Source organism: Heliconius melpomene, chromosome 8, assembly GCF_056956725.1.
Source record: "Heliconius melpomene rosina isolate 202511_hmr_F chromosome 8, ASM5695672v1, whole genome shotgun sequence".
Lineage (NCBI taxonomy): Eukaryota > Metazoa > Arthropoda > Insecta > Lepidoptera > Nymphalidae > Heliconius > Heliconius melpomene.
In genome coordinates, this window is record NC_140396.1 from 9,647,559 (window position 1) to 9,662,232 (window position 14,674).

At 33.2% G+C, this 14,674-nt stretch overlaps 1 protein-coding gene across 2 annotated transcripts in view; it reads left to right on the plus strand.

Moving 5' to 3' along the window:
- The window catches only part of LOC146537056 (homeobox protein Nkx-2.4-like), a 36,702-nt gene that overhangs the window by 6,719 nt on the left and 15,309 nt on the right, over window positions 1-14,674 (plus strand). For both annotated transcript variants that reach the window (XM_085189572.1, XM_085189573.1), the window contains exon 3: window positions 9,554-9,702. In XM_085189572.1, the coding sequence (XP_085045698.1) occupies window positions 9,554-9,702 (149 nt within the window). The remainder of the gene's footprint in view (window positions 1-9,553; window positions 9,703-14,674) is intronic.

Genomic DNA, 14,674 nt, shown 5'->3' on the forward strand with positions numbered 1-14,674 from the left:
TTACATTTGTAAAAAAAAAAGCTTTCTTATTTCGTAGGCTTTATAAGTCATATTATGTTTTATATTTCTGTAGTTTTATAGTCTGTAGTCATAATATGTAAATATATATTATAGCTACAGACTATAAAACTATAAGAAAGCAAATTGTAAACATATAAAATAGCGAGTAATTTCTCCACTCCCACTCAAAATGGCGGTCCGCGTCAATAAATGCGCGCGCATCAAGCTCGCCTATTACAATTAAAGAGTCGTGAAACTAGTAACGTAGCCATGTTATTAGTTAATTCCTGAAATGAGGTTTCATATACATGTTGCTCTTTAATCTTCCTTATTAGATACTTCATTCATTTAAAACGGATGATATTTCGGAGTTAATGTTAAAAGCTCTTTAGTTTATGATTTAAATTATTTTCAATTTTATTTTTCAAAAATTATCCTAAATGATAATTAATAATTGGGCTGAATGAATTCGATCATCTACAACTATTACTATCTATATATTTATACTTTGAAATTAACTTCGTTTGACTGAAAAAGCTCTGAGTTCGAATATAATGTTTGATTGTACATAGTATATAGTGTCGCACGCCAAGATGGTATCAAAATAAATAAAAGAAACAATAAAATTGGTAGAATAAAAAAGTGTTTACAATATTAGTTTATAAAATCATCAAAATATCTTTAACAAATAATTTAAAACAACTTTTCTCAATTACGCGACGAGACGTCCAAAAAATGTTTTCAAAAATTTACCACACATTTAAATCCAGTAGCTACGTACATTCAAATAAAATAAAGATTCATATATAAAAATAAATATCTCAAATTACAAGATTAGGCTTGATGAGTCAACACCATTAGCCTTAAACATTAAACGTAAAAAAGCAGTGCATGCGTGCGACGGCGGCGGCGGGGGCGGCGCGCGGCGTGCCTCTCCGCCGTCGGCGACGCTTAGTAACTTTACACTGTGCTGCATAATCCGGCACGTTTGTGCGATTTGCCTTTTAAAATATAAAGTTAATGTTTTACTTAGATAACTATTTGCGATATTCTTTTGGTGTTTAAGATATTTACTGTAGTTTCATTTCGTTTTTAGTTCACGAGCAGGGTAGGTAAAAGGAACGTAATGTTAATACACTCCGTTCCCCGCGCATTGTCCTATTTGCTTGTTGCTATATAACGTTTTGCTATGTCTTGTTATCAGAGCGAGGAAATGAAATTATTTTAATCCTTTGAGTGGGAATCGAACCCACAGCCGCCGCGTTTGCGTTTATACGTAAGACACTGTTCAGCGACGCTACGACGGCCTCCATTAGCCTGATTAAGACATTTTATACAAAAAATCCAAAAAATCTACGATCTCTATGATACATTTTTTACAATTTTCATTCATCACCTAAACCAACTACCTACCTATAGGAATTCCATGCTTAGTAGGTCAACAAAAAAATATTCTCATCTTGATATCCTACCCATTATAGAGAAATTGCGTGTCGATTTGTTGAGTTAGACCTTGATAAAGAAATATTTTATATATAGGTAGGTAAACCTCTCCTCAAGTTTTGAGCCCCCAATTAATTAATAGCCATGTTCTTAAAGTCATAAACTTCCCAAATGCGCTAAATGTTAAAATTAAATGAAAAAATATCTTTATTAATATTTTTAATCGTGAGGCAAATTTTAAATTCGATTCCCACTAGGCGTTTCAAGGATTGGGCGTTGTATGGGGTACGAACTGTATTAAAACTAGGTTCCCTCTGCTTACCCTGCTATATCCGCGATATAGATACAGCGTAAAGCTTTTTTTTTATTTAAGTGGAAAATTACTTATAACCGTAGGGTAATTAGTTAATTACTCAAAACAATACCAAAAAAACCATTTAACCCACACTTGACTTTGATCACGCATAGCCAAGTATTGATTTCAGCCCACTATTCACTAAGCGATGTAATATGATATGAGCTACATTAGTTGCACAGGTGCGTAAGAAGCCGATCGTGGCGTGTTTACATTGCCCTGGGTGGAGGGAGGCTACCGTTTGAACCTGGCCTTATTTGTTATTATATGATACTAGTTTTTGGTAGTTTGGTATGTGGGTGTGGGTTCATTATTAGACTCATTATTAGAGGAATGTGGCAGCAGATATATTATAAAGTATTCGTAAGACTATGAAAAATGCAAAAGAAATAGTTTGACTTTGTAATAATTTTATTAATGTCTAAGAATAATATTTAGATATGTGAATGTGTTCTCTAGGTACCTAAAATTTTATGTACATCCACTATAACATTGTCACGTAAAATCTATAATATACCTATCTTAAAATAAAAAAAGTAACCAAAAATATTACACAGAAAAATAAATAAAAGTATCTAAAGATACAATCTTCGACAATTCCACCGCAAAATGGACATCTTTACAACAAAAAAATAGCAAATAACATCTTTAAAAAGCATCTATCGACATTTGATTGCCGTATCGTGAGGCAAATTCATTATTCCTTGCCAACTAATTCTGAAAGTGCACTCCATTCAAGATGGCGCTGACCCGCCATCCACTCAATAGACAATACAAATCAAGAAACTTAATCTGAATTCCAAAACCGGAGTCATAGAGAAAGTTAAAATGATAGAGCACAGAATTATTATTAGCGTTTTGTTTCAAATATTATTATTTTGCTTATAATAATAATTAAAAAAGAGAACAATTATTATAGAAAACAAATACTTAAGTGGAGATTTTTTGAATCGTTTTTGGAGAAAGATAGCAATAAAAAATATTGCTAAACCTACCTATGAGAAAATATGTGAAAATGTGTAAATATGTAAATGTCTATAATTTTTTAGGGTCAAGTGCGAGTCGGAGCACACCGAGTGTTCCGTATCAATTTCAAAAATCTCTTGTCGTTGGCGTAGAAAATAAACAAATAAAAAAAGATTCTACGTAATATAGTATACCTATGCTACATTCAGTTTTTATCTAAAATGGAATTTCTATATAAAGTTATCTTTAATTTTAATTATAATGGTATTTCGATTGTCTTTTAAATTATAATACATTTTACAAATACTTTTGTAAATAGAATCTAAAACAAAGATATAATAGTTTCTATAACATTTCTAAACTCGTCAAAGCGTCGAAATACAGAATAAAATTATACGCCAAACCAAATTTTAAAAAAAATCATTAAAAATTATTATTATTTAACACACTGTGTACACTGTACGTGTACGATCAGTAGGCAGTGGTGCTTGAACTTAAAGATGTTATTGTTTGCACATCGCTCATTAATGAGCCGTTGTCTCTTGAACTCTGTTCTCGGAGCACGCTGAGTTTACGTTAGAATTTTAAAAAAAAACTTTTTAACTAGCTATTGTCTTTGGTTCTCCTTGTGAGCATTGTATTTTCATTCTATAGCATATAATATAAGATTAGGTTGAGAGTGTAGATTAATTAATTGAATTGTGTTTAAATTGATTTTAATTAAGTATAAGAAATTAATTACATTTTAAATATCATGCATGCGTAAAAATCTTTATGACGCACGTATGATGTGCCTAACTTTATACCAGAAAGTTCAATCGGTTTTAAGCGTCACGTTGTATCCCGCTGTTGAGTGATAGAACTAATTCCTGCGTTTTGTCTTATTACCAGGGTAAGGAAATTGAAATTATTAATTCCATCGAGCGGGAATCGAACCTGACAGCCTTGTGTTTAAAGCCCCAAAGTTTGTACCGCACTAGGATGTCTTCTAGACTTTAAATGTATCAAAAAATATTAATACGATCTCTTTAATTGCACTACAAAATGCGGAAAACGTTTAAAGATAAAAAAAGAGCAAACATTAATGCAACCTTAACAAATTAAGTAACCGTGTAAATGCACATGCAATCATACTCAAAGATTAACTAAGAAGATTAAAACGGTAAACTTTAGTTTAACACAAAAACATGCACTCGAATACCGTATATCAAATTATGACACTAGAAAAAAACAGTGGTCGAAGCGTACTGCCCTGCGGTACCCGTACCTGTACAGTGAAAGGGAGTTAGTTGTAGGTAGACAAAATAAGCAATTCCGGACGATCGGTCCTCTGTTTGTCCACCACTAGAGTCTTGGCTGTGTAAACAAGAGGTCTCACGTCCGCAAATACCGTGCAGCGGCGGCTGACTAAAATTCAGTATACGAATGCAAGGTGAAATATTTATGGATAGATAAATAATAAATACTTGAAGCGTTCTGTATCGAATTTCAAAATGACACCTCGTTATAAATTTGACGTAGATTGCGTTATGTGTCAATATTCTCCGATTTTTTTTCAATGAGGTGTTAGTTTCTTAATATATCATCAGTTTTTTTTGAGATATGCAGCTGGAATTAGATAGATGGAATTATTTGCCGCATTTTGTAAAAACGACCAAGTTTAGACATCTTTATAATGAATATTTTATTTTCAACAAAATTTGATTGCGATTCACAAATATTGCAGTCTGTCAAGCTCATACCAACTGCGCCGCGAACAAAGACCGCAATGATAAAAAAGAATTAAAAAAAAAAACAAAAACAACACACAGATCCAGCAACAAAATTCCAACGAAACAAACAAACAGATTAATAAACGTACCTCGAAATAACATCGAATGCACGTCGAATCGAAACGAAAGCTTGAAAATATTTTTTACCTAAAACATTTCAGCTTTCACGTTTTAATGGGCGATGTTATCGTATCGTGTTTTTATGAGAGAGAGAAAAAAAATCATTAATCATGTGAACGATACCTGCGGCTGCGTTGGAAACGTCAAAGGCACGGTCAGTGGAAATTAAAATTGGCGAGGGACTTCTGACACACTTAGTCGGGTGTAGCGCGTCTAATGCAAGTGGTCCAGAGTGTGGACGTCAGGGGCAGCAGATAGTTTGTCTTCCTTTCTGTTGGGCTGGGGGAATACCCGACGGTGTTTGCCGTTCCATTTCCTAATACACTTTCATGTTTTGTTGCATTTAATTTGTGGACTTTCGAAACTTATGTTATTGCGGGATATATTCGATATTTATTAGTTATTTTAATTTTGTTAAAAATATAGGTATAGAAATCCATTTCGGTAACAAATTAATGTTTAACGAGTAATGTTTATGTAATAAAACAAAAACATTCAATAAATCTATAATTTAACATTCTTTATATATGATACACGATAATAATTACTATTTTAATAAGAGTCCTACTCAAATGCTCGAAGCTCCAATACAAATTTAACTACAACCGATCATTATTTTTACGATTTCATCAACAAAACATTTCAATTAATAAATACCTAAACGAGAACAAATATTTATTTTGGCCTACCAATAATTTTAACATAAAATTTTTAATCGTATTAAAATAGAATGTGAAATTCTATGCGATGTGTCCATAGAATGTAGCCACACTGAACAAACTGAGTTGGCAAATTGTGCGTGAATAAACACGGGAAATAATAGCAGTATTGTGTGTCAGCCTCCCCCGTCGCAGCGGCGGGGTGATAGCGTTTGATCGGAACGCATTCGCTAGATAAATATTATTGGGTGACATGATTTTTTTTATATGGCAACTGTTATTTTTGGGATATTTAGTCATTTGTGCTCAGCGTTTTGTATTTTTTTTTTGGTATTTGTTTAAATTATTTGGTGAGAGAGATTGAGTGAGATTCTGGGGTTAAAATTTTCATTTTCTGCTCAAATCGGAGACATTGTACATTGACAGGCGGAATTTAGAGCCGCGTTTTGTTTCAACTCCCAACAGTATCGAAAAATGAAAATAATTGAAATGTTTCTTAGTTCCTTGAGTGGAGATTAATCATAGCGTAATCAGTTAGACAGGTTAAATCTTAACGCATATTATATCCTATAACATATTATTTTATCAACCGTTTAGTTCTATTTCTTACAGAATAACAAGCCGTAACTCTTGTTTTCATATATTTTTATAAAATAAAGAAAAAAAGTGGACATACCAAAAAATCCGTGATGTATTTATTATTAGTTTATATTTTATTATTAAAAATAATCGGGTCAAGTGCGAGTAGACCGAGCCTTCCGGTTTTTCCTTCTGAGGTTCAGAACATCCTAAAACACAGTTTTTTTTGTTTAACAATAAATAGTTCACGTGAATCCAAAAAAAACACCTAAAAGGGACGTTTTGAAAAATCCTAGTAGGTATTATAAATACCTATGGTAAAAAGTTTTTGTAAATAAAAAACAATAAATAAATTCTTCCATTTTTCTCAATTTAAAATTTCATATAAGTAAGTTTAGAACGCGCGTAAAGCATGGGGGTCTCGCGAATCCATTAGATGAGTGTAAATATTAGTTCAGGCGATCACCATGATCTTGCTACGATGTTGGACCGTAGCTAACTGTGCATTATATATATACATAAATATTAGGTAATATCGATACCGTTGTAGCGCAGTGGACCTGCGTCTGCCTGCAAACACGCGGATTGTGAGTTCAATCCCTGCTCAAGGCTATAAACTATTTTCATTTAACTGCTTTCGCAAGATAAAGCTTACTGCACTCAACAGCAATGTCTTGAATCGGGGCGGTAAGCGGAGAACACACTGTCTTGACACTAAGTTCTCTCTTCTACCGTCTACGCAAGAAATCGCATCGTGAAAGTAAAAAAAACCGGTCAATTTCGAGTCAGAATGTTTTGCGACATAATCCGGTAAAATCTAATAAAATACCACGCTCTGATGGCGCAAGGCAATCATACAAATGTAAGCGCAACGTTTGTGTTATAATTTCAATTCCTCGTTCTGGTAATGAGGCAAAGGGCGGCAAATCCATTTTAGGCTTCCTACCTATTAATGACATTATTAAATGGTAGAACCAAACGTCACGTTTTTAAGCAAAGACACATTCATGTGTAAAAATATGAGTAAAACTGCCTCTATCGCGCACTCAAAATATTGCTCTACAAACTCAACTGCACTCCGTCGGCGTTACAACTTTATTTTTAGGAATATTTCACATCCGTACAAATTGTTTTTTTTATATAAAATAAAAAATAATATATACTCAGATGAGTAAGCGCGATGCTTGTGGCTTTGATTTCCACTCGGGGAAATAAATATTATGTAATATTTTATTAGAATCATCAACTTTTTATATCTTTCCATACAAAATCGAATCAATAGGTTCCATTAAAAATTCTCAACCAGTTAATTACGTCCAGGACCGTCAGCTGTGAGTGACCCTCGCGCCTCAATTTCACGCCAGTTGAGCGGTCATCAAACGCACTCGGAGGGGCTGTAATCTTGGAATAGGCAAAACCCAAACTATTGATATAGCAAATTTCATGCTTCGAACCAACACTTAGAAGAATATTAGCTTTTACGTAGATAATTTTAAATTGTCTAGATTAGGTTTTATTAAAGTTTATTAATTTATGATTTATAAAATCTTGTTGTGATGTGTTTTAGTGTTAATTTCTTAATATAATCTATTTAATCTATTTAATTTAAATCTAATTAGAGCACCGTCGTGGACCAGTTGTTATAATGTTGCTTAAGCAAGGTTCACCTCTATCGTTGTTGACTCTTTGTGAGCGTCAAAAACCAGTTTGCGTAGATAAAGATAAAAAAGATACTTAGAGATAGATATCTATTGAAGGGCTTAAATTCTTAAGCTTCGTTTGATTGCCGCCAATTCTATCTAATTTTATTTGACCATTTGTGAAGAGCCCTTGTTATTACATTAAAAAACCATTTAGTATAACTATAAACGCTAACAACTAAACATTTCAATTAGAACTCCATCATAAAGATTTAAAACGCGATAACAAAATGTCCGGTGGCTCATTGACATTTCCACAAAGGAGTTCTGAACGAGCATAGACCAGCTTAATTTTTTTTTGTCGATGCAAAGCAACGATATCGTATAATGCAGCCAAAACACACGGAGGTCGGACAATGGCAACGTAAGACAGAATGGGGAGTTATATTTTATTGAAAGACCCTTTTGGATGCTGGAGTGTTGTGTAAATAGAATGAGCGGTGAATTCGATGGAGCATAATGTGTGGAATATTGCCGTGCGCTCGCGACTGCCGACGTTACAATAAAATAATGCAAGATTTCGATTTGTCTGTTTGCACACGTCATTTAGAAAAGTTTTATCTTTATCCATAGTAAGTAAACACCATATGTAGGTGTACCTATATATCATATTTACCTATAGAGATAGGTGTACCCAAAGTTTCTAATAAGCACTACCTTTGTTAAATATTTCCTTGTTTCCTTTTTAATCAATTGTAAGAAACTTTTGAGATAATTCTACTTAACACTTAACAATCCTCACTTAATTAAACTTAAAGGTGTATTAGTTACAAATAGTATCTACTTAAAAATGTAGAGCGAGTGGTATTTGAGAACTGCATCATCATACAAAAAGAATACAATAAAAATAAGCACTTTTAACCCTCTTTATGATCGTCGTACATGTCAGCACGCAATACGCATCATACAGATAATATACGCATAGAGTAAACAAACCACAATTTTTTATCTGTGAAAAGTAACTAAAATAAAACCGCGTTTCGCGGGAACGTCTAGTGTCATTAGCGGATGCAAGCATGGCGGCGCACTTAATGTTGCCAGCGCGAGGAGTTTAATTTCAACGCTGTTATTAATTTTTTTTCTACCAATGATAATAGGGAGGTAGGTTTGTGACAATGTAATTATAACATTAAGTGATGCTACATTTTTATGCAGTTAAATTATACGTTCATTGTCTTATTCGCGGAGAATGGAGAATAGGTTTTAAAGGCAGACGTTTTTTAAAATAATTATTTTTGAATTTAAGCAAAGCAAAATGTTTCGGTTCCATTAATAATGACGTGGACTTGATGATGTCACGTGCCGTTGCTTTTAATCAGAACAATTGTCTTATGAAAATAATAAACGTATTCGGCTTACATCAATTTCTTTTAAATTAATAAATTGTCGAAAGGGTCATGGGTAATAAAGTATTTCTGAAGTCTCTTAAGTACGTATAGTCAATAATTTATATGAGTAAGACGTAATTGGACATACTGATTTTAATAATTAGTTTATTAATTCTAAGTACAAATGTAGTTCAACTGACCTCATGTTACTTAATGTGTTAAAATATACTTTACTAGTATATGAAACATAGCGTCGTTAATGGATTCCACACCATGTTTTAATAAGCATTTAGAATTAGGTACTATTAATTTTTAAAATTAAATTAATTGAGATCCTTTATGTTCTTTTTCTGTCAATTTTCTATACAAATGTTACAATTTCGGATATAGAGCCATTATTTATCAACAGAACAAAAGTAGTAGGTAGAATACTAAAAAGAAAGAAGTAGGTAAGTAGTAGCAATAAAGTTTGCTTTAAAATTTTACTTTACTAAGTTAGTTAAGTGGTGTGGGGAAATACCATATAGGGTCTCTCTCACAAGTAAAATACTCCCTTTTTTGTCTAAAGTCCATCTATCTTTCTAACTTTGGGTACCTATAAAACTATAGCAAGACTAAACCATAATTTTAGTTTCCAGGCTAATGACGTCAACGTCGGGTGGCATGGGCCACGTCAACAATATGGGCGGTCTGGCTGCGTGCGCTGGCCCCGACGCGAAACCCATGCAGTTCCCTCTAGCGCAGAGACGCAAACGACGGGTTCTGTTCACACAAGCACAAGTAAGTTTAAATATCAACATTTTTTAAGATTAATTAGTTTTACTTTAGCGTGTCAGAAAGTGATGACTTGAATCTCAATTTTACCCTACCTTGCGTACCCTAATAGAAGAGGAAAAGGGACCCTAAAGTGAAGTAAAATGCGGGAAGTCTGCCCCACAATTTTTCCCCACAGGCAGCCACACAGTGCCTGCATATTTTCAGGGACAGAGTACCCTCTTCCCTACCCACCCGGTGTCGCTGTAAAGGCCAGTAAGGCTAACAGCATTAAAGTCAAGTCCGAAAAAAAAAAAAAAAAAAAAAGGGAAGTCTGAATAATAAAAGAATATGTAGGTAAATTATCCTAAAAAATCGTATAGAATTCACAATTCATAATGTACCTATATATATAAACTGCGCACATGCAAAAGTTATAAAATGCACATGAAAAAGTTATAAAATCGATTTTATTAATATATTCGTATCACGTTCTCGAATTCGGCAAAACTTTTGTTCATTTCGCACTGTGCGGACTCTCCGGTTTATTTGCCAACCCTTCAGACGGGGGAGCGCTGTTTGACGATCATTTTACAAATAAATTTTGTAGGGGACCTTACCTGGCTGAGTTTAATGCATTCACTTACGATATATTATGTTATATTTAATTGTTAATAGTCAAAATTAAATATAATTATAATATATTCTTTTGTTATCTTCGATCATGTTTTATTCTCAGCGACTGTCTATATAAAAATATGATAAAAATATTTTCGAATTTCGCTTTGTTAGAGTATCTGAATATGCCGCTCTTATCTACAGAGAGAAATGATTATAATAAAATTATTTGCGTTTTACTAAGCATTGATATATCGTGCGTTGGTCACTAGGTCACCAGGTTCTCTCTATTCACTCCGCAAAACAGAATACCCATAAGAGGGTTTCTCTACTTTACTTTATATTAAAGATTTAAATTAGAAATTTAATTTGAATCATAACCAAAAAAAAAAACATATAATAAATGTCGCCATATATAAAAATATTAATTTAGTAGTAAAAAATCAGCAACAATGAAGGTACGGTCGTGCGGTTTATGGCGCGCTTTATACCAGGAGGGGAGTTTTGATCGCTACTAACGCGATTTTTATTGCCGAGGGTAGAGGGTAGTTATTAAGTCCATATAGTTAGTTTTAACTGTTCTCGCACATAATTGATAGGGTACAATTTTTTTGTTTGGTGTAACAAAATTGGTATATACTGTAGCATTTTCTGTATACCTAGGTATCTTTAAAAGTTATACTTATATAGTTATATAATGAAATGATATATTATATTATTGTATAAAAAGTAAAAGCAAAATTGTAAATATACATTTTTTTTTAATATTTTGACATTTTAATTGGAAAAAGGAACTTAACATAACCTCACTTCTTAGCAACGGTTAAAAATCACAAGCTACCTTAGGTACCTAACCTACCTCTATAGGTATACACTGAAGCCTGAACAACTTTTGTTCCATGTCATAGGTTAAAAACTCGCGCACACCTACGATAATACGTCGTGAAACATTTAAAAACAATACCTTCACCGAACAAAAGATAGGTGTTGCCATGTGTGCGACGAGGGGAGATTTTCAGGGAATAGAATTAATTACATGAAGCGAACTCGGCATATCACCCCGGGGCCCGGGGGCGGGGCCTCCCCCGGATGTGGGAGGGGCAGAGGGAAGTCCCCTCGAAATTAAATAGCTGTGTTAACGTAATCTGGCGTCAGGTAACGCGGAATGTTTAATTGCGTGTATATTGTATAAAGTTGTGTTATATATTCATAATGGTATAATGTTTTGAGGACACTTCTTAGAAATATATTATGTGGTGGTTGTCTCGTAAATGTCAAATGTTTTAATTTGCAACCTTCTTGTTTTTATCTTTTTTCATTTCTTTTTATTTTGCTGGTTTTGGATTAGAGATATGTGTATGTGTCTCCATTTTTTGACATTGCATCCTGAATTATATTTTTAGTTAATCGTTGTATAACTGATAAAACATTTAGATGAAATAAATAGAAATGTAGTAAAAAATATTTAAATATATGCATCGTCCTAGTCAAACAGAATCCCAAGACCATAGCGTTCAGTTCAACGGTAGCGGTCAAAAATATATTATATGCCTACCTAAATAAAACAGCTCCACGCTGTGCCCTTTAAAACAGCGTCGGCACTTATTCCTAAAACATACCGTTCTGCTTCATTTTAAAAATATTATGTGTTGAGTGGCGGAACTCAACGCCGCTTTCCCCTGAATGAATAAGATCGAACCGACAACACTTGCGTTTACGGTCAGACGTTGCTAAACTGCGCCCTGGCGCCCTCAATAGTGGCTATTGATTAAAAAGAAAGATGCGATAATTTCTCTATGTTCCGATCAAATAACTTAGCAAGAAAAAGAAGATCGGAGAAGAAATGAATCTAAAAATTTTATAGGCCTATCACAAATACAAACCAACTCATATAGCAGATCACCGTCGTAGTCCAGTTGTTATAATGTTGCTTATACCTCTAGGTATATAAGTAAGGTTCAGCTCTAACGTTATTGACTCTTTGTTAGCGTCAAAAACCAGTTTGCGTAGATAAAGTAAAAAAAGATACTTAGAGATAAATATCTATTGAAGGGTTTAAATTCTTAAGCTTCGTTTGATTGCCGCCAATTCTATCTAATTTTATTTGACCATTTGTGAAGAGCCCTTGTTATTAGGTACATTAAAAAACCATTTAGTATAACTATAAACGCCTATCACAAATACGAACCAACTTATATAGAAGCTTATTATGTTAATAACATATAGAAAATATCCTGTATATAAGTATTATATGACAATATACTCGTATATATTAATTTATTATTAACGAACGAACTCTATCAATCACTCTCTGAAACAAGCATTATAGTTGAATTGGTATTATAACAACAATATTGATATTACAATATACAAATTTATTGTTTTTATAATAATAAAATGCTAGCATCAGAGGCCGTCACGACACATGGCTTGACTGTAAACACAACGATTGTGGGTTCGAATCCCATTCGGAGGATGGATTGAATTTAATTTCCTATCAGCGATCTCCAAATAGTATTAATACTTAATTTGAATTTTATTATAGAATAAAGTACCTTAGCATACACAGTAAGTTTTATTATTAGTAGATGACTCTTAAAACTAATCAAGGCCTTTATCAAGGTCAAGTTGAACCCTCTAGAAAACTCGTATAAGTTGAAACGGTAGAAAGAATCGATTTATCTGGATCTCATAATGTACGCTTGTGTGAAATAGTGTTGTTCACTTCGGTCTAATCTATATAGATATACTAGCGGCCCGCTCGCGGCTTCACCCGCGTGAACTACTTTATTATTAATTTCTGTCTCCATGAGTATCTACGTCCTATAAGTGACATCCATGCAAAATTTGAGACTTCTAGCATTTGTAGTAACGAAATTTCATACAAACTTTTAACCCCAAAAACAATCCCTTAGAAGTCGAATATTGCAAATTCCCGTCTTAGCGAGCACCTACGTCCTATAAATAACTCCTATGCAAAATTTGAGATTCCTACCTAGCACATGTAATTTCTGAGATTTCGTGATGAGTGAGTGACCTTTCGATTTTATATATATATATATATATATATATATATATAGATAGGTATACATAAGTCTTTAGGTATTTAGGTATAGAGGTAGATAGGTATATTGTATGCAAGGTCCTTGCATAATAAAAATAGGGTAGAGCACTAAAGTCAAGTAATTTTATTGCAAATAAGAAGTTTTCACGCTCCATGTTTTATGTTTTGAACCTCAAATAATTTAATAATTTTTACTAGTTCACTGATAAGTGATAAGAACTGGCGCAAGAAACAAAGGCAGATTTTTATTTAAAATCAGTTCTTATCAAGTTCACACTTAATTAATAGTGACAATAATACTTTTCCCACTGGAGAAAATGAAATATTTATTTATTTAGTTCATGTACCTAATAATTAAATTATACCATTGACATTGAAAAGAGCAACCGTTGAATTTCCGAGTCGGTTTTGCTTGGTCGGAAGCTTTTGATTATATGTTCAATCGACAATTCAAAAGAGCTTACAATAGTTTAATTCAATAAAGAATATTTTAAATTGAATTTGAGCCTGGAAACCTAGTGTAAAAACACTCCGTTCCCCACTTTCAGGCGAAACCTTGAGGCCCTTGCGTCACGACGGCCTCTGCATGTATTAAATGTCAAGGAAACGATAATTTATGTTTCTAAGTGCGATTTATATAGTTCAATGTAATCTATATATATAAAATCGAAAGGTCACTCACTCATCACGAAATCTCAGAAACTACATGTGCTAGGAATCTCAAATTTTGCATAGGAGTTACTTATAGGACGTAGGTGCTCGCTACGACGGGAATTTGTAATATTCGACTTCTAAGGGGTTGTTTTTGGGGTTGAAAGTTTGTATGAAACTTCGTTACTACAAATGCTAGGAGTCTCAAATTTTGCATAGACGTCACTAGGACGTAGCCATGGAGACAGAAATTAATAATAACATAGGTCACGCGGGTGAAACCGCGAGCGGACCGCTAGTATTAATATATAGATAATTGATCTTTAATCAATTTTTGATACCCTACTCATTATTTTCTAAGAAGTCGAACCTACGATCGCAGTTAGCCGGAAACAATCCAAGAACACCACTAGGTAGTCAAGGCTTTTTGTAATTCAAATACCGCCGATAATAATTGATTCTGTAAATTATTAATTAAACGCGAAGTAAAGTCAATATGCGAGGTGTACACAAATTCATTAATTTTCACTTTGAGTTACATCGAACCTTTGTATTTGTTGAAATTAATTACATTATATTAAAAAAACATATTTTAATTTGATTTTTCTTAATTTTTTTTAATTAAATTGTATTTTTCAAAAAAATCCTGGAACTTGATATAAATAT